Raw genomic sequence first — 21,234 nt, 5'->3', positions numbered from 1 at the left:
ATTTTGTGGCATCTTAATCACTCACAAAAATTTATTCTAGTATAATCTTTCATAGATTAAAATTCTCTTCAGACTAAACAACTGGATTCTTACAGGCACAACTTTTGTGTAGGAAATATGAAAACAAACCATCAGCAGCATCAAGAACCCTGGTTAGAAAGAAAGTACAGAGTGAAATGTAATTATGTAATGTGTAATCAAGAAAAATGCAGAGACCATTCACTACTTATGCTAAACTAATTATCAGTTGTAAATCATGAACTCAAAATATTTTTGTTTTACTGCGGGGAGTTGGTTTTAATGAATTGTTCTAAACTGCTTTATTCGTTTTTTGTTTTACTTCATTGCAATATTTCTCAATGTTTTTTCCCGTTTTCCTGTAGCAGATATTTAAAGAGGTGAATTATATGCTGAATAAATAAACTCGGGTGGGGGGCGTGTCACAATGGAACAAGCAGAGAAAAACTCTATGATCCTTCTGCAGGTGTTTGCAACACTTGTTACTATTTTCTACATAAGAGATTAGTACTTCATTCTTTCACTTGTCCCTCCTTGCCATTCTTAAGATCCTGGTTTGCTAGTGATACATGCTTTTTATATTATGTTAACTGAAATTGGACACATTAAAGAAAATTATCAGTAAGTACCATTTTAAAATTACAGTGCTGCTTTGCATTTATTCTGGTTGCAGAGAGGTGACATCACCAGTCATCCTATTCCCAAAAGACTGAAACCAAAGACTGAGCATCAAAACAATGTTCCCTGAAGAACTGGTTTAAGGCAATATCAGATAAATGAATCTTCCCATCTCTTTTATCTGCTTAACACACAACATACAATCCAGTTTCAGTCTGTTGTACAGATAATAAATAACCTCGGAGAAGGCTGCTGATGAGAAGGTAACTGCTCAAAGTAACTGTTCCAATAAATGTTTTGGAAAGTCTCACAAAGATCATAAAATTCAGCATTCCCCATTTATAAGATTCTCAGTCCCGAACAATTTCCTTTGACTAGTGGCATATTTTTACTGTCCTGTTTTGCTACTGTGTTAGAAATATATCATTAGTTTTGGCATTTTTAATTACGTACCAAGCAGATTCACAAGACATGGTTCATAAAGTTGATTACATATTTTCTTTGACATGAAAACTAAAATCTCCGAAACACTTTTCACTATAATCTCTACACTAGCAGGATGAAATAACATTGTACTGCAAATTTGGTTTACTTTCTCACAGATTTCGTATCTATAGCTTTTGGTTAATTTTATTTTAAAAATTGGGGTTTGAAGATTTAAATAACTGAAACAAATTATTAGTCTGTCCCAAGGATTTGTTGTCCATTGATAATTCATTCCCTTTCCTATAACAAAGGGAACCAATGACTATATGCTCAATTGCCCCATCAGTGTCAATTGCACAAATTCTGCAGGTTTATAATCTAAATGAGAAAGCCACACATTCATACCAATTCTTTTCCAAAGTGGATGGAATATGATTTCTCCCCTAAAATAACAGCAGAAATCTCGACGTGCTATAAATGGTCACGTACCTAGGTACAATATTCTACTGATTATTTTAATTAGAGGTTGTAATGTATAACTTACCTGATATAAGTACTACACAGAAAACGTTTTGACAGCAAAGTTGCACTTCACTTGAACATTCATTCAGCACAGTTACGATGGACAGTAAGATTACATAATGGTCTGTAAACTTTCAGATTGTATCTTAACAGTGATGCTGCTTGTTTGTTGTTCACAAAAGTAATTGGATACAACGGGCCATGGGATTATGCCCAATTAATGATGTTTGTGCACCTGAGACACACCTTAATGAGACAGTCTACAGACTGCATAAGGACATTTTATAATAATAGAAAAACTGACACTTTAAGACTGTAGCTTTCTAAACTTTTTGTGATTACTATCCTATTGTTATATAATAAACAACTTTTAATATGAATGTTGAAGTATTGGTTTTTAAATGTATTATTTTAAAGCAGACACTTACAAGAGTTGCATTTTCAAAGTTCAGACATAATTTTGTTATTGTTCTCTTGTGCTTTCTGAACATACACTGGAGAAGCAAAAGTTGCTATGTATCTGAAACTTGGAATGTCTTCTCTTACAAATTTTCTCCTTTTGATATTTTGGTGGGGGGGAAAACATCAGCCAGGCATTTGTATATTCAACTGATGTGGTTTAGGAACCAGTACTGCCAGTGTGCTTCCTGCTGCAATCATGTGAAAACCTGGTAAGAAAGCAGAGCCCCCTTCTGCAGTAGGGGCATAACTCCTCACTTTTTCTAAAGTCAAGCTGCAAGGCATGGAATTGGCTTGTATGTGGCCATTCGCACCTCTCTAAAAATCAGTATTAAAATCTTTATTTTTGACACCCAGATATTTAGCCCTCTATACAATATTCCCACCCATGCCAAAGCAAAAAGAATAAAAAAGGAACTTCCCCCTGCATGCTTTCAAACCAGAGATTCATCAATCCTGCGCTGGACTTAAATTTAAAAAAAAGAGGGGAGCGGGGAAGAAGGGAAAGGAGGGGAGGGGGAGTGGAACGGACTGCTGCCACATGGGAGAGCGCTCCCCCGCCAGGCAGCAGCCCGATCCTGGTTGTTTCAGGCCCAATCCTGGCCATTTCTGGCCCATTCTTGGCCAAAAGGGGCTGGAAATGGCCCTGATCAGGCCCAAGTCGGTCTGGAACTGGCCGCTGCCATGCAGGGGAACACTCCCTCCCCTGACAGTGGCCAGATCCAGGCTGTTTAGGGTCTGATCTGGGCACAAACGAGCTCAAAATGACCAAAACAGGCCATTTAAAAAAAAATAATTTTTTTTAAAGAGGTGCCGGAACACCATTCCGAGGCATTCCAGCTCAAAAAAAAAAGCCCTGATAATAGCACTAACTTGTTCACCACTCTGGGTGAGGCACTAATTTGTCTAGAAGAGCGGTATACAAACACAGTACTGGTTCCCAAACCACAGTTGTTGTTGTTGTTGTTGTTGTTATATTACCAGCCCACAATTTTTCAAATTGTCTGAACTCATTTCCCTTGCACAAGTAATATTTTCAATATTTCACTGAAAGCACAAAACAGAGGAGCCTGGCATTCATTTTTTTCTTTATGTTATTTAAGAACCAGTGTTGCCAGTGTGCTTCCTAATGTAGTCACTCAAAATTTCATCTTTTATATTTGTATATAAAAGAAGAATCTTACAAAGACAGCAGAGGTACTTTGTTTGAAACTGACCGTGTAAAGGTTGTCCTGAATTTCCATCTATTCAGAAACAATTATTTTAAATACACACCACCACCATTAATAACGAGTGTCATAGAGAAAATCATAACACCAGGCACTTGAAATATATTTTATTATCCCAAATGACTTCTGTAAATTTTACACACTTTGGCATTTTGAATTACAAAGCACTTGTTCATTAAGAACACAAGAAAGTGGTTACATAGAAGTAGGTAGATCAAAACGGGTGGCCGTGTTACTCTGTCTGTAGCAGTAGAAAAGAACAGAAGTCTAGTAGCACCCATAAGACTTACAAAATTTGTGGTAAGGTATGAGCTTTCGTGAGATAGCTCACTTCTTCAGATAAGGGTAAGCAGTGGTTTTGCACAAAAAGCTTCCAACACAACATTTTACATTCTTCAGCAATATATTTCAATTGGGGTGAAGGTGCTCAGCACTCCCCTCCCCCAAAATGACTAGTAACCATTAAGAGGTTGAAATCCCAAGTATCCCAAATTTGCTGTAACTTGTACTAAAGGGCAATAGGTAACAAAATGACTGCATAGCATAAGCTTGGCATAGCCATCCTCAGGAAGCCAAGGAGCATAATACAGCTCATTACCTGTTGTGTTATTGGGGAGGGGCTGTGGCTCAGTGGTACAACATCTGCTTTGTATGCAGAAGATCCCAGGTTCAATCCCCCACGGAAAGTATTAGGTGGCACGTGGTGTGAAAAACCTTTGCTTGAGACCCTGGTGAGGCGCAGCCAGTCTGAGTAGACAATACTGACCTCAATGGACGAATGGTCTGATTCAGTATAAAGCAACTTCATGTGTTCCTGTGTGTGATAATTAATAATTACATCTCCTGCCCAAAACTTGCCCTTCATGCCTTAGCAGTGATGGAAAGGGAACTTGATACAAAGGGGACTCTTTGTTTCCCTCATATGCCAGGCGTCTATAGAATTTCGCTTACTTCAAACTATTTTTATAATACCGCATTACAATTCCGTTTTAGACCCAGAGGAGTTAGCCGTGTTAATCTGTAGTAGCAAAAATAAAAAAGAGTCCAGTAGCACGATGTATTGTCGAAGGCTTTCACGGCCGGAGAACGATGGATGGTTTTCCGGGCTGTATTGCCGTGGTCTTGGCATTGTAGATCCTGACGTTTCGCCAGCAGCTGTGGCTGGCATCTTCAGAGGTGTAGCACCAAAAGAGAGAGATCTCTCAGTGTCTGACACTGAGAGATCTCTGTCTTTTGGTGCTACACCTCTGAAGATGCCAGCCACAGCTGCTGGCGAAACGTCAGGAACTACAATGCCAAGACCACGGCAATACAGCCCGGAAAACCCACAACAACCATAATCCAGTAGCACCTTTAAGACTAACCAATTTTATTGTAGCATAAGCTTTCGAGAATCACGTTCTCTTCGTCAGATGCATGGAGGGCAGAAGGAAACTGGTCAAATATAGAGGAGGAGAGGGGAGGGGAGGGGGGAGGAGGAGAGGGGGGATGTAAACAACTCCTTTGATGTGGAGATGCAGACAGCTCCTCTTGGTGTGGGGATCAGTTTGCTTGTGTAAAGGTTCAAAGGAGTTTGCCGTGTTAGTCTGTAGTAGCAAAATCAAAATCAAAAAGAGTTCAGCAGCACCCCTAGACTATCCAATTCCACTGCAGCACAAGCCTTCGATAACCACAGTCTTCCCTGCCAGATGCATCTGACAAAGAGAACTGTGGTCCTCAAAAGCCCACGCCAGGTGCCACTGGACTCCCCCTGACCCTGCCTCTGTAAAGGAAATCAGTTACCTGTGATAATGAGATAACCATTCATAGTCCCTATTCAGTCCCAGCTTGACAGAGTCAAATTTGCATATGAATTCCAATTCAGCAGCTTCCCGTTGGATTTTGTTTTTGAAAAGTTTCTGTTGAACTACAGCGACCTTTAAGTCTTTGATGGAATGTCCTGGTAGATTGAAGTGTTCTCCCACTGGTTTCTGGACGTTGCCATTTCTAATGTCAGATTTGTGTCCATTTATTCTTTTGCATAGAGGTTGGCTGGTTTGTCCAATGTACAGAGCAGAAGGACATTGTTGGCACATGAGGGCATGTATCAGATTGGAGGATGAGCAGCTGTAAGAGCCAGAGACAGTGTAGTTGATGCCATTGGGTCCTGTAATTGTATTCCCTGGGTAGATATAGGGGCAGAGCTGGCATCTGGGTCTGTTGCAGGGCCTGGTACCTGTGCTGGTGACTCTGCTGGCCGATTCATGATTGTAAGTGAGAAGTTGTTTAAGGTTGGGGGGGGCTGTCTGTAGGCAAGGAGAGGTCTTTCCACCCAGGGCTTCTGAGAGAGAGGCATCATTTTCCAGGATGGGTTGTAGATCACTGATGATACGTTGGATGGGTTTGAGCTGGGAACTATAGGTGACATCCAGTGGTGTTCTGTTGTTAGTTCCTTTAGGTTTGTTTTAGTCTTTGTATTTTTCTCCCTTGCAAGTGTTGTTGTTTGCCAGCAAAGTGTTAAATTGAAATACAGAGGTTTTAACAGTGCAATTTCACTGTCTTATATGCAAGTAAATACATCAGTATTTCATAAACAAATGTCCGTGCTGTTAACACTAATGGCATGCTCACTCTACATTTTAATAGGCCTAACAACAGACACAGAGCATTAGTAATCTGTAGTTTTTTTCAAAGTGATTTAAATAGACCTGGTATTGAATACTTTAGTATAAAATAACAAGCACTGTACTTCCACAGACCACTGCTTGCTCATATCAGAAGGAAAAAGCCACTATCCTCTCCATTTTATAGGTAAAAAAGAGGAATTCTTAAAAATGAGTATTTAGCTCCATGATTACACACAGCAAATCAGCTATAGATTACAGTGCATTTGCTTCTTCTGCCTTCTGGTCCTGTATTTCCACCACTTGAGCTTGTTTCATTAAGTGGATCTGATACAGTGTCAAGATGTTCCTTTCGCTGTTGTTTCAGCCCAGCTCTCAAAAGAGCATGCTCACAAAGCAGGGCCTTGCTAAGATGTAATTTTTTTTTCCATGTCAGTGACCTGGGTGGCAATTTGATTCTTCCATTTGCAACTAGTAGTCTGATTTGCACTAGAAGGCTGCATATATCACAAGGCCTCCTCCATTAAAAACACAAACTGACATTTCTGCTTTTACAATTATACAATAATGTGTTGCTTTTTAAGTATTAGAATCCAACAACTCATATACTGGGGGGGGGATATGCATCTAGAAGAGTTTTCAAATATTAGCCATCCATATTTTTCTGTAGCCATTTGACCGTTTCCGTTATTACTTTTTTTCTTTCTTTATTTTTAGATTTTGCTGCTAGCAGTATGTCATTAGGAGCTATTCTTTCTTCTTCTGTAAGTGTATTGTTAAGAAACACCTGGACCTAAAATGGATAAATACAGTAAATTATTCAAAGCTGCATTATCACTTCTGTTAAGGCCCATTTTTTCCCCAGGTTTCTATTAATAGCTTGTATACTTGTTAGCCACCTCCAAATCTTATATTCTTGTTCTTCACAGAACAACAACATTGAGGAACTAGTCAAGAACAGATGACATATATTCACATTAATTTTCTCCATACCAACTGCAGTTAATCTCCCTCTCCTGCAGGCTCTGGGTTGGATCCAGCAATCTGCTTGCACTCACAGAAGACACGGGAAGGGTGATTTTGCGCTATTTCCCATCCTCACCACCCACCAACCCATGTATCTATTACTCCACATGGGTCTCACAACCCCAGGAATCTTTTCCAGAGCGAGAAATGGCTGTGTTGGAAACCAGGAAATATATGCACCCGTCAGCACCTTCCACTTACAGATTATGAGATCAATTCGTTTTAGTTTCAAAATTGTTAGTGCTAGTAGTAGCTGTTCTGACCTGTTTGCTTCCTTCTCTTGTGGGTATTAAATCCTGGACAGGACCAGAGACAATCCCGAGTGTCATCTGTGCTAAGTTTGTCTTCCTCTCCTGGCAGGTACTTAAAGCCTGGGTGGTGCCAGAGGCAAGAGCCAAATGGCTCTTGGCCCGTGACTTGCAGCTTCAGGCCTGCATGAAGCAGCCTTGTCCAACAGCACCTGCCCAGGATTTTTGTTTAATTGTGTTATTTGACTTGCATTTTGGTATGTGTCTGTGAGCTGCTTTAGGTCTTTTCAGGGAGAAAACAGAGTTGCACTTACCTGTGACCTTTGTGCATCAAGTTCTTCTGTGCAGGCACACATCAGGACTGCTCACGTGCAAGCCAGCCACTCAGAAAAATTTCTCTTGCTTTTTAAAAGCTCCATTGGGGGTCTGTTTCTTTCAGAGTACGTAGGAGCCCATTTTTCTTGCCTACATGGTCATGTGCTGTGAGAGAGGAGCAACCCTTTCCCTCAGTTCTCCTGAGATGCCACGAGCTCACACTGGATACTTCACACCAGAGAGTTCATAGTGGAGTAGGATGGAGTGAATGTGTGCCTGCACAGAAGAATGTGGTGAACAAAGTTTACAGGTAAGTGCAACCCTGTGTTCATCTTCATTCTTCAGTGCAGTCCCACATTGGAAGATTACCAAGCTATGCACAAAAGAGACAGGGTGAATCTCTCCATAAAAAATATAGAACTTTATTAACAAGAATGCAGAAAAAAATGTAAGTGCAACAAGATTTGTAATTGGACCCTAAGAACTGTATTGCTAGTGTTTAAGAACTGTAAGAAACAATACCTGAGTAATGCTTGAGAGGACTACGTAAACATAGACTGCTTAAGTAAACAATGAATGCATACCTGCTTTTCCTACTGCAGGCTCTTGTCTGGAACTGATGTCCACAGCATAGAGTCTGACAAAAGTGTCTACAAAGGACCATGTGGCTGCCTTACAAACATCCCAGAGAAGAACACAGAGGAAGGCAGAAGATGAAGCTTGAGATCTTGCTGATTGTGCCCTTGGGCAGAGAGGGCAGGACACTGCAGCATGCTGGTATGTCAACAGGATGGCTAATGCAATCTATCTGGACACAGTTTGAAACATAGCACATCTACTCATATTTGACCTACCAGAACAGATCAAGAGATGTGGATCTGAGTAAACAAATGTGTTCTATATAAATAAAAGGATAATGCCCTTTTCACATCCAGTGCGTATAGTGCTTTCTTGGCTTCAGGATGGGGAAAAACACGATGTCTTGGGCCACATGAAACTGGGATGACACCTTTGGGAGAAATTCCAGGCTAGGTCATACCTTTCGTTCATGGAATTTTCTATAAGAGGAATCTGCCCTCAAGACAGCCAATTCACTGACTAGTCTGGCTGACAGCCACAAGGAAAGTGGCTTTTAAGTGTGAGAGCATTTGGAAGGCAAGTCGCTAGTCGCTAGTGGCAAGTCGCTAGTGGCTCCCGCTAGTGGCGGGAGTAACTATGACTCTCTTAACATCTATCGCTCTGGTTACTGGGGGGTAGCCTTTAGTAGATCACCGCCTCCTCGTGGCCCCACTGGTAACACTCATCAGTTGAGAGCTGGTGAGTGGCTAAGTGTGATCTGGCTGCCCTCCACCCCCCCGACGTGACGCCAAACCGTCAAATGGAGAGCTCGCTCCCGGAGACGTCTGGGGGATGCTCCGAACCTGTGTGAAGGCTCTCTGCTCAGTTATTATGTCCCAAGCGATGCCCCCAGTAACACCGGAAACGCGTGCGTCGGGGCGAGGGGGCCACTCCTTGGGCTTACCCTGCTGGCAAGACCGGATCCAGGCGCCGGAGCCCGGATCGGATTGGACCAACCATGGACGTGACACGCTGGCGCGGCTCTGCCCCGGCGCTCCACCGGATTGTTACGTATGATGCCGAGAGGGAGGAGCCCTCAAGCTGATTTTGACCAGGATGGTGGCACAATCTACCTCGGTGAGATTGTGCCGGTTTGGATTGTTGTTGGTGTGGAAGGCCGAAGGTTGCTTGCACATAGTAGTGGGAGAACTGTGTAGCAGCTTCTGGAGGCGCACCGAAGGCGGTGAACCGAATTGCTGGGTGAGAGCCATCGTTCGGGGAACGCATCAGTGGGAGTGATGTAAGCCTGAAGTGCTGAAAGGTGTGCCATGCACAAGACCTAGGTGGAGCATGATGAGGTTGCCATCTGTTCGCCTAGGGAGTCTTTGTTGGTGGAAGGATTGTTTCTGCACCTGCAGTAGCAACTGGAGGAGGAGAATGAATGACTTGGACTGGTCTCGAGATCCACCCTGTTGGGTGTGCCTTACCGGATATAGAGCGTCCATTTTCACGTCGGCTTTTAACTGTTTTTTCCTTGGTTCTCTCCTTTCCCTACCCAACCGCACATTTGTTCCCTGGTTGTGGTATTCACCTGTAAAAATATTTTCACTGGGTTGCACCCAACAGAGGGATCTCGTAATGATTACCTCCTTGGTCCGGTTGCTAAGTTATCTGGCCCGGCCAAGTCATGTCGCTGTCACCTTGAGACGACTTGATGGACGAGCCATCGGGGATTAGTCACCCCCACTTAACTCGAAAGAGAGAGCTTCGGCTCTAGTATAAAATGGCCATTGGCAAGGGAATGGTAGATAGTAGGAACAATTATGACGATGGGCCTCATGTCGGGGATTAGCATATTGATGGGAGCTCAGATCCGTTGTTCTTGGATCTGGTGGTACCCAAGCCTATGGGGGATTGTCTCAGATCTGTTAAGTGCTGTGATGAAGCCCTCAGATCTGATGCTGAAGGGGGCCTCAGTTCTGGGCCAGACAGTGCCTGAGCAGATGGTTGTGTCCTTGAAGGCCTGTTCAGATTTGGAATGATGAATAGGGTCAGACCTTGGAGCCAATGAATAGGGTCAGACCTTGGCTCAATGGCAAGGCTGTCTCCATCTCTGCATCCAATGGAGAATGATAGGGATAGATGTGGCAAAGGGGTTATGGGTATAATTAGCAGGACATCTTTACACACAGTTTTGGCAGCAAGGGAATGGTTCTGAGAAAGATTCACTCTTGTATGTTCCTTGGCATGTTTGGCCTTCTTCGCAAGTGAATCCAAAACAGTTTTCAGATCCGATGAAGGTCTCATAGAAGGGTGTTTTTTGCTCGGATCTCATGTCAGGGAAGAAGCTATCAATATGGCCCTGGATGTACCCTCCTTTGTGGCTGGTATCTTTGCAGGTGGAGATTTGGAGCTAGTGAGCGCTTGTTTCTGCAGTGCTGCTTTCAGTGTTTGGGCCCTTTCATTCCTGGCTTTAGAGGTGAATTGTTGACCATGTTTGCAGACCAAAACATTGTGGTCTTTCCCCAACCACAGGAGACAGAGATTGTGCCCTTCTGTGTGGGTCATCTTCATCCCACACGAGGAACACTTTTTAAATAATGCCTTCTTGGACATTATTCTAAACAGGCAGGATTGGAATAGGGAGAACTCACAATCTGAAATTATCATTGAGCTACAGAATTCTTCTTGTAGTGGCTAAGAGACAACTGACAGAAGGGGTTGTTCCTCTCTCAGAGTACATGACCATTTAAGTGGGGAAACGGGCTCCTACATGCTCAGAGAGAAGCAGCCCCTAATGGAGCTTTAAAGAACTGAAACTTTTCAAGCGGCTGACCTGTGCATGCCCAGTTCCAATGTGTTACTGCACAACAGAATTAAGATGAAAAGTGGAATACAAATGCCATAAACAAAATCAATAAATATTAAAGGTTTACAGCATCCTAGACTTGCTGAAATTAGGGATTGGGAATATGGATCAGCCTGACCCTAACTTCCCTTCCCTTCCAGGATACAATAAACAATTAAGGTTTGTTCAGGACAATTCACTACCCCCCACACACACCCTTTTTTTTTTTTTTAGGTGCCAGGGTCATGGGTAGCACTAGGAATTATGGGCCACAAATGGAGTAAAGGGTAAAAGCCAAGGTCTGAAAGCAACAAGAACAAACAGGGGCCAGCAGGAATAACTGTTGAACAGAAAATCCATGATTCTTTGAGGATTTTTAGTTGCTTCCTAATCCAGTGAGTTCATGGGAGAAGTCTTCCCTGAGACACAGAACTCCCTGGAAAGCAGTCACTCAGCATCTTCTGTGGCTTGCCACATAGGGCAGCAGCATTCCCAACCTCAAGCATGCAGTTCAAATCCAAAAAGACCAGATGTTAACTGATTCTTAACTGTCCTCAGATCGGTGTGACATGACAATGCTTTATTCTCATCTGATTGTTTTTTTTAAATTTAGCAATTAAATTCTTCATACTTGGACAGGTTGTCGAGTATGTAAAAATCCTTACTTTGTCTGTGTGCGCCTTACTGATGGGCACAACAACATCCAGTTAACTATTAGAATTAATTTCACACTTAGCTTTCCCCCAAGTTATTCACGTTTATGGGCAGCTGTTCTAAGGTGTTTAATTATTCTACATCTATTATCATACTTACCATTTGGATCTGCAAGTCTGTAGTTATAAAATGCTGTGTAGTTTCTAAGAAATTAAGTAATGGTTCACTCCCATGCCTGTAACAGAAAGTATTATGAGAATTTGTAAGTATGAGAAAACGTTTTGATAAGATTCTAAATGCCTTCATTGACAAGAGAAAAAGATTAAATATTAATAAATACACTATGTGCCAAAATAAGAGATGATACCAGCGATCTGTAAATGTATCCCATAGACCTCAAATTTTATTTGGAATAAGCCAGGGGGTGGGGGAGAGACAGAAATCCATCTTTTCTCATATTCTGTTTTCCTAACCCAAATCTATGTACTCCAAGCTACTATAAACCATGCTAAAAAAAACAGCTATTGTGTCTTTATCTTTTTCTCTGATAGGCTCAACGCAGCTTAAGGGACCAATCAAGACCAAGAAAACAGCAAGGAGTGAAATATTTAAATCCCCTTTTTTCAGTTTCACTGTCCTAATCAAAACCAAAGGTCCTGCAGCTGATGTATTGTCGAAGGCTTTCACGGCCGGAGAACAATGGTTGTTGTGCGTTTTCCAGGCTGTATTGCCGTGGTCTTGGCATTGTAGTTCCTGACGTTTCGCCAGCAGCTGTGGCTGGCATCTTCAGAGGTGTAGCACCAAAAGATAGAGATCTCTCAGTGTCACAGACACTGTGACACTGAGAGATCTCTATCTTTTGGTGCTACACCTCTGAAGATGCCAGCCACAGCTGCTGGCGAAACGTCAGGAACTACAATGCCAAGACCACGGCAATACAGCCCGGAAAACCCACAACAACCATTGTCCTGCAGCTGCTTTAACTGAAAATGAAAACCTGGCAGATATGGTCACAGACTTCCTGTATCACACATATTTTAGTTCTAAAAAAACAGATTTTAAAATGCATCACTGGGAACCATCACTACATCTAATAGCCAATATATGATGCAGCAAACCTGTGTGTGTATGTGTGTCTGTTATGTGCCATCAAGTCACCTCCAACCTATGGTGATCCTATGAATGAAAGCTATGGGAATGCCCAATTTTTTAAAAAATAATAATTTTGGAGTACATCCATCCCTCAAGTTAACCGTAATTATCTGTGCATGCACAGATCTCTCTCTTTCTATCCTCCTTCCCCTCACTCTCTCTCACACAGATGGCACTCAGGAAACATTCTGGGAGGCCAAAATTGTAGCAACCCTAGATGTTCTGTGAAAACATGGTGGCAGCTGTCGTCAGAATTTTGTTAGTGGGTCGGAACCAGGCCTTTTTGGCCCACGTTAGAAATAGAGAACCAGCTATAGTTTGGGAAAAAGAAATCTTCCAAAAGCCCTCTCTCTCTGCAGAATAAAGTTGCATTTCCTGAGAAGATTTCACCCTCTGTGACAGGGAACAGATAAGGCCATAAAAGTTGTTAATTGTTTGGGACTTTTGAAGGGTCCTCTGTCCTTTGGCATATAAATCACTAAAGAGCAAGGTGATAAGGACCGGGGCAAACAGCAAACAGCTTATCTCTGGGAAGAACAGGACATGCTAAAACCATAGCTGATGAAGTGTGAACATTCCTTTGTAATTTACAATGTAGCCAAATGCATATCAAAGATGCAGTCTATCTTAGAGGTAAAGGATGTTTACATGAAATACTCTCAACGGAACTGTCCTTCAAGAACAAAGACAATGTAATTGATTAGGATGTTAATGAAGCAGGCCTTTGATATCTCCCTATAAAAGAGGGATGAACCAGGCACTTGGTACCCTTCACTTGCCAACACGCAGAGACTAGCTAAGTCTCTCAGCTGTGCAACGGGAGTGGGGGTCCCAAGAGCTCTGGAATGCAGGTGAAAGGTTTTTGTAGTTGTGTCATAGTATTGTTGTGCCTTGCATGCTAACTTGTATTCTGTCTCTGTAGCACTCTAGTGTTCAGTGGGTTGAGGCCCAGGACTGGTGCCTTGCCCAACTACGCTCTCTTATTCTTTTAAAATAAAATTACCAGCTTTGGCTAAGAACTTTTCTGTGCTGTGTGCATCACTTTCAGCCAGATACTTAGATCAGCAATTGGGAAAGAGCAGACAGGTTTTATTCCATCTCAAGCCTTTGGTGAGGGGCTACCCTAGCAAGAACAGAACTCGGCTGGTGGGATCTGATCCCAGCAGAGAATTCCTACCACAGCAGTCTCCAGGCACAGGCAAGAAGGGGAAGACTTGGCTCCCCGGATTGCTTCTCCAACTCCCCATTTCCTTTCAGGTCAGGCAGGAGGTAGCCAAGACCTGCAAAGAGGGGAGCAGGAAAGAGAGAATAGACAGCGAAGAAATGGAAAATGGGATTGCTCTTCCCCCATGAGTCCTTGCAGGTCCCCCTATTATATTGCTTGTTTCTCATTCCTGGTAACAATGACCATTTCTGTTTGAATTATGTCTTTTTTCTATTGATAATCAATAACAATGTAAAACAGCTGCTAATAATTTACTTTTGTTCTGTGAATTGGGATTAAAAATGCAAGTGCAGATAATTCAATGTTTCCCATACCTTTTACTTAAAACCAACCAATTTTCTGTTAAAAAATTCCATGCTATCCGATGTCCAACCTCAGTTGCTGCCACAGAACCAATAACTTCTGATACCTGATCTGGAGAAATTATTGAATCATTGAGGGTATATTGCAAATATCTGTGGAGAAGAGCATTTAATACATGAAACTTATAGAAAAATACAGTTTTAAAAATGCTACTGAGTTAATTATCCTTTCATCATCCTACATTTCAGAATACAAGAAGATAAAAACCATTATTTACAGGAATATACATTTCATAGCTGGGACTTTGGCACATAATGAGAAAATCTTATTTTTGAGTGCTGCATTAAATTCTGCATAATTCTGAAAATCTCAACTTTATTATTTGAACCCTTTCAAATGTCTAATGCATGTGGTTATGCACCCACAAAGTAGCTGCAAGTTTCCTGTGGGAACTCAACTGCGATCCACCAGATGCCATGATTTGGATCACCACAGTGTCTACGGGAGGTAACTTCAGCCTCAAGCCACTTTCTGAAGCTGAAATGACATGGGAGGCATTACAGCCTCATTGGGGCACTGCACATGCAATGAATACTTGCACATGCAGCCCCAGATGGGTCAAATAATGCCCTCCCAGGTCCATTTTAGGTTGGGAAAACAGCACACGGGGAAGGCAGAAATCTCCCTCTTCACACCATGGTCCCAATTCAAATCGGGCCCCTATGGTACATTAGGACTGAGTTTCCATCAGTAACTTGCAGATGCAGGTCTCTGTGGTGACTATGAATTTAAAAAGAAGTATGACAAGGGTAGTGGAAAGTTCATGTAGCAATAGTTATCTTTTTTTTTTTACTCTTGCATCATGTTGTGTTAGCCATTTCAGTCCACTCTGTCCTCAATTCATTATTCAATCACTAAGCATAAATTTAATCTGATCAAAAAAGCCAGAAAAATGGAATGAGCTGATAATACAAGTTAATGATGTATCGTGTACCTTTGAAGTATCCATGGCTCACGGGTACATGCCAGGGCAGGAAATACTGCATAATTGTCATTTATTTCAAAATCATTACTGATGTATTTTTTCCATGCGATGTCCCATTCTTTGTCACCACCCATTTGAATACCATAGCAACAAATGGTTGTGCTAATACATGGAGGAATTCTGTAAAAGAGAACATGATATTAAGGATCAGGAAAATGCAACACTTTGTTTCAGAATTAAAGCAATTTACATAAAGAAAATATATCAGTTTTAAGGACACTGGTTTACATGTCTCACTGATTTCAAAAAAGTGATGTTAAGATGGCAATATGGCAAAAATACCAAATCAACATTTTCATTAAATACACAATAGCTGGGACTTTGGCACATAATGAGAAAATCTTATTTTTGAGTGCTGCATTAAATTCTGCATAATTCTGAAACACAACAGCAATATAATCACCACAGATCTAACATGGAACTTCCATGTTATCTAAATGGGAATTTTACAGAAAATAGACATGCAGTATAGTCACAAACTATAGTAATCAAACATCAAAGTGATATTCTGTGATTCTCTAGGTAATATGATTAAATGGATTATCTTAGCATGCTTTATAAATGTATCTCAGCTGTAAACCAAAGCAAAGCTTTTGATTGTCAAACCACAGACCTGCATTCCAAGTGGCATCCAAATAAGAGCCGTTTCCACACAAAGAGACAGCCCACTCACCGAACTCTGGTGTGTTTTCTGACTCATTCCATACATCTCCAATTTCAAAGAGGAAGCAGGCTGTTTGGCTTCTGTTTTTTCAGCGCCTTTTATAATAATAATAACAATAACATTTGATTTATATACCGCCCTTCAGGACAACTTAATGCCCACTCAGAGCGGTTTACAAAGTGTTATTATTACCCCACAACAATCACCCTGTGAGGTGGGTGGGGCTGAGAGAGCTCCAGAGAACTGTGACTCACCCAAGGTCACCCAGCTGGCTTCGTGGAGGAGTGGGGATTCAAACCCGGCTCTCCAGATTAGAGTCCCACGCTCTTAACCACTACACCAAACTGATAACTGACAATTTCCCATACTTTCTTGCACCCCTGAAAAGATGCCAAAGTAACGGAAGCCAAACAGCCTGCTTCTGCTTTGAAATCGGAGACATATGGAGTGAGTGAGAAAACACACCAGAGTTCGGTGAGTGGGCTGTCAAAGAGTGTGTGAAAACGGGCAAAGTTTGATATACTGACTCATACAGACATCTTCTTCCTGCATGAAATCCTTATTTTGACATGAACCACTGCATTTGGCCATGTGGAAGTAGGTTTGAAGTGGAGAGATAAAGAGAAGCAAGAGGACAAAGCTTTTGGTTATCAAATCACAGACCTACATTGCAGGTGGCAGGTGGATAATATTTTCTACCAACGTTTCGTGCTGTTATCTTTCTTTGTTAACCTAATGTGTCAATCCAAGAGACAGCCTTACACAAGAATTATGTTACATATTCCACTGTGTTACTTAAACACTCTCCAATTCTATAAATTTGAAAATGGTAAGACTCATCTCTGGCTAAGAAGGTATCTAATTAGCAGCTAAGTCTGCCTTTTTCTCTGCAGAAGCATTCCAAACTGAAACAAACAAAACAAAAACTGAACATATAAAAACTTATTCCACCTTTCTGTGCTTTGAGTTCCATTTTGCTGCCCCACAACCCTTTAACAGGTTGTTCTGATATATGGTTGTTGTGGGTTTTCCGGGCTGTATTGCTGTGGTCTTGGGATTGTAGTTCCTGACGTTTCGCCTGCAGCTGTGGCTGGCATCTTCAGAGGTGTAGCACCAAAAGACAGAGATCTCTCAGTGTCACAGTGTGGAAAAGATGTTGGCAGGTCATTTGTATCTACTCAGGAGGGGTGGGGTTGAGCTGAGTCATCCTGTAAGAGTTTCCCAGGGTGTGGAATGCTAATGGCGGGAGGCTTCACTGTATCCTGAGGAGGTTCTTTTGCATATGGATTGGGGCTTGATGTGCTAATCTTCTCTGCAGGGCTATTGTCGAGTATAGAGTGTTTTGTTGGCCTGGTGTTTTTCAGAACTGGAGCCCATGCTCTGTTCATTCTTAAGGTTTCTTCTTTCCTGTTGAAGTTTTGCTTATGCTTGTGAATTTCAATGGCTTCCCTGTGCAGTCTGACAAAGTAGTTGGAAGTGTTGTCCAGTATTTTGGTGTCCTGGAATAAGATACTGTGCCCTGTTTGAGTTAGGCTATGTTCCGCCACTGCTGATTTTTCAGGTTGTCCAAGTCTGCAGTGTCTTTCATGTTCTTTTACGTCAGGAACTACAATCCCAAGACCACGGCAATACAGCCCGGAAAACCCACAACAACCATCGTTCTCCGGCCGTGAAAGCCTTCGACAATACATGTTCTGATATATATTATTAGTTTTATATTATTAGTTTTATGTCTGATAAGAAGCAACCTCCTTTTTTAAGGAGGTTGAAAACAGAAACAGGGCTAATTCACAAGTGGCTTCTTGCCTATGGAATGTCTTCCCCCATTAGGCTTACCTGGTGCTGACGCTACTCTGGTTTCAGCAGGGTACTTAGGTTTTTAATTAAGGGGTTGATATTTTAACACCATTTTTATAGTGTGCTTTTAGTTTGACAACTGTTAATTTTACTTTAAACTAGAGAGGTTTATTGCTTTTATGCTCTGTCTTGGTTTTTATTGCTGGGTTTTAATTAACAACTTTTAATGTTTTAATGATTTTATTATGCCACTTTGAGCAGGTTTCTAAATAAAATAAATAAATCATTAGCCATGTATACAAAGTACGCATATAGATTTATTTACTCATACTTGGGGTTGTCCATCCACTTGGTGAAGATTTCAGAAGCTAGTTCTAAACAGTCACGGAAACCAAGCGAACATGCTATTCTAAGGATGCTTTCTATAGCGACTCTTGGAACAAAAACCAAAATGAAAATAAATATAAGTACACAAAAAGAAATACATAAAACATTTTGCATTTCAACAAACATTCAGTGCATACACACCAGCTGAATTCATCAACAGGCTTTTTAGGGCATGCATAACTTCATAATCTGTTTGGGAAGCATGACAGGGCAGATGGTGTATGGCCCTGCTTTCAGCATGTGGCTATACTAGATGGCCTTTTGATTTTCAAAGCTATGAGTCTGTGTTTTTATAGGTTCCCAATCTGCTATCTATGACAGGTAAAAGCAACCATTCTTGTCCAAGTGCCAAACACCATAAACATCTACCAGTGCAGATAGAGTGTGTCAGAAAACAAAGTCAGAGGGAGACAAGGATTGTACTGGGAGAAAGCTGAATCCCAGATGGGCTGCCAGCACCTAAGGGATTTGCCACAGTCCCTTGGGCACAGAACTGATCCTGAATGCTGAGTAAAATGGTCTGCTGTGTCAATGTTCAGCACGTGTACCAGGGGTTGCCCACTCCTAGTTTATGACTATGTGCCTTTGTCAATGGGTTTCTCAGAGCAACATTTATCTAGTTCCCATGGGTAGGCTCCCAACCATTCGTCTCCAAATCGAGGCCTCCAAGGCTCAGGAAGAGGTTTCTACAAACCTTGGGCAATTATCAGGTTTGCAGAAAAATGTGAACACTAAATAAATAAAAAATGAGAGGAAAAGGCCTCCAAACTGGGGAAACTATTATTGCGTTTGCAATCATAGCAAGTAAAAAAAAACTCCCCTAAAAACCCAGAATTCCAACTGAAATCTCAGCTGCTATTCTGGAACTGCTAGAAACCCCAACACCATTATTGAAGCCCTATGCCTCATAATGTAATGACAGTCCTTATGTGTTCCTCATTTTTAGCACTACATTAATGACACAGAAAAACTGACACTAGAGATGGGCATGAACCAGGAAAATTCCAAACTGTGCGGTTTGTGATTCGTCGCATTTCACAAACCACAAACTTGGCCCAGTTCGCGAACCGGTTTGTTCCGTTCATGAAAATGTCACTTCTGGGTCAGCAGAAGGTCTGCAGAGAGCCCATCCCCTCATTGCCTAGGAAACAGATTGATTGGCACAAGGCTATGAACCAAACAAACCAGGCTAAAATTCTAACCGGTTCATGAGAAATGAGCTCCCAAAAACCGCTGTTTCACAAACCACAAACTGGCCCAGTTTGTGACAAACTTCGGTTCGTATTTCGGTTCGTGCCTGCCTCTAACTGACACCAGTATCAGTAGCTATTGCTGTTAGGTTTCAGCATGTGACAAAACAATAGCAATGTAGTGAAAACAGTGTTTAACACTATTGCAGGGTTCCCACTCCACTCAAACCTCGTAATTTCACTCATAGCGCTGATCTGTTTGGCACTTTTCACAATTATTAAATCTCCTGCCTTTTTTCTGCTTTCCCATTAATTTTTCTTTTAAAATTTCAGGCACAATGAACTAGAGAGCAAGTATAATAAACAATGTCAGACCTAGACTGGGAAAATGTGGGTTCAAATCCTCATTCAACATGAAGCTTACTACATGATTTTAGACCAATCATAATGTCTCAGCCTAAAATAACTCATTAGGATAAGAGGATAAAAAGGAGTAATGTTCATATATACCTCCCTGAGTTCCTTCAAATGTAATAAATAAATACACTTTTCTCACCAATATTCAGCTTAAACAAATGCTGCTTACTTACTTGGTGTAATAGTCAACAGCAAACACTTCAAAACTCTGACGAAGGAGGTTTGCATAATGATGATATATTGGAGAAATTCGTGTTAAGAAGAATTTCTTTGGAGAATAAAAGAGAAAATTACTTGAATTTTTAAACATTTAATTTGCTGTTTTCTCTAAAGCACAAAAATCTTTTTAATTCCAATAAAATGATTTCCTTATTCAAAATCTTATTTTTCCTCTGATGGGCAGTCTGATTTGGTACTTAACACAAATTAACAATGATAGTCTCTGGAAAACTGTAGGCATGAAACCTTGAATATAACCATCTATCCATCTTTACTATTTCACAGCTTTTGCAATTTTTGAAGGTTTTTTAAAAAAAAATTATGTTTAAATACCATATAAACTCTGGAATCTTTTATAATAAATTCAGTTTTGCTTTTTAATTATGATACTATGTCTTTGGGGCTTTTTAATTACTGCTTGTTCCATGGTACCACTATGTGACATTACCAGAATTATACCCAAATTATATCGTGGGTTAGGGGGGGTGGGTTAATGTGAAAACTAAGAAGACATTGCTGCCCAATGAAATACCACATGGTGGCAGTGCACTGTGGTTCCATTCTGTAAGTATTGAATCTTTTTGACTTTCAAAACTGCCAATATTGTATTGGATACAAGAACAAACTCTGTAAGTCCTCTGTGCCTTGACAATCACCTAACACAATATATGTAATTCATCTACAGTCAGAATAAACCTAAGCCTACTATCAATACACAAACTAGTGGAAGGAAGTCCTTTCCAAACTAAAGGCCATTAGCACTGTCAAAGAGTTACTCTTCTTCTGTCATTAGGAAATGGCTTAGAACATTCCACACAAGAATTAAGGCCAAACTAAATATTACTTCTAAAAAAATGTTTACCAAGTTAGCCTTTTGAATTCCGTGTAAGTAATGAATTCCTGAACATTGGCCCTCACATTTCTGAATGGCTCATTAATCAGTTCTTGTATGATGGGGAGGGGGGAGGGTGAGTTAACTTTGCTTGGTCCAGTCACCTTGTGATGTGCTCAGAAATCTTATTATGTGCGATTCGTTTTCGTTTTCCTGGCCATGTCGGATGCTCCTCTCCGCAGGTCCGGGAGAAAGCAGCCGAGCAGCCTGACCGGGTGGTTGACCTGCGAGGGTTAACCCCCAGGACTCCCAGGTAGGGGGTCAGGGTCCGGAGCGCTGCGGGAAGAGCCCCCTGAAGTCGATTCAGGGGGTAAATAGCCCGTCTGCTCCTATGGAGGCTGGCAGACTTGCGCAGCACATCGCGTGCTGCCTGTTGTAATCTAAATGTCAAAAGCCAGTGTGCAGAGGCTCTAGATCAA

General features: G+C 41.4%; 1 protein-coding gene across 1 annotated transcript in view; it reads right to left on the bottom strand.

Moving 5' to 3' along the window:
- Positions 1-6,521: 6,521 nt before the first annotated feature.
- The window catches only part of LVRN (laeverin), a 105,385-nt gene continuing 90,672 nt past the window's right edge, over positions 6,522-21,234 (bottom strand). Inside the window, exons 15-20 of the mRNA XM_054987546.1 lie at positions 19,878-19,972; positions 18,036-18,143; positions 15,199-15,369; positions 14,216-14,356; positions 11,684-11,759; positions 6,522-6,668 (exon numbers count right to left, since the gene is read on the bottom strand). Coding sequence (XP_054843521.1) covers positions 6,522-6,668; positions 11,684-11,759; positions 14,216-14,356; positions 15,199-15,369; positions 18,036-18,143; positions 19,878-19,972 — 738 coding nt within the window. The remainder of the gene's footprint in view (positions 6,669-11,683; positions 11,760-14,215; positions 14,357-15,198; positions 15,370-18,035; positions 18,144-19,877; positions 19,973-21,234) is intronic.

This window comes from Eublepharis macularius, chromosome 8 (genome assembly GCF_028583425.1).
Source record: "Eublepharis macularius isolate TG4126 chromosome 8, MPM_Emac_v1.0, whole genome shotgun sequence".
In the NCBI taxonomy this organism is placed as follows: domain Eukaryota; kingdom Metazoa; phylum Chordata; class Lepidosauria; order Squamata; family Eublepharidae; genus Eublepharis; species Eublepharis macularius.
This window is presented reverse-complemented; position numbering and strand designations above follow the sequence as displayed.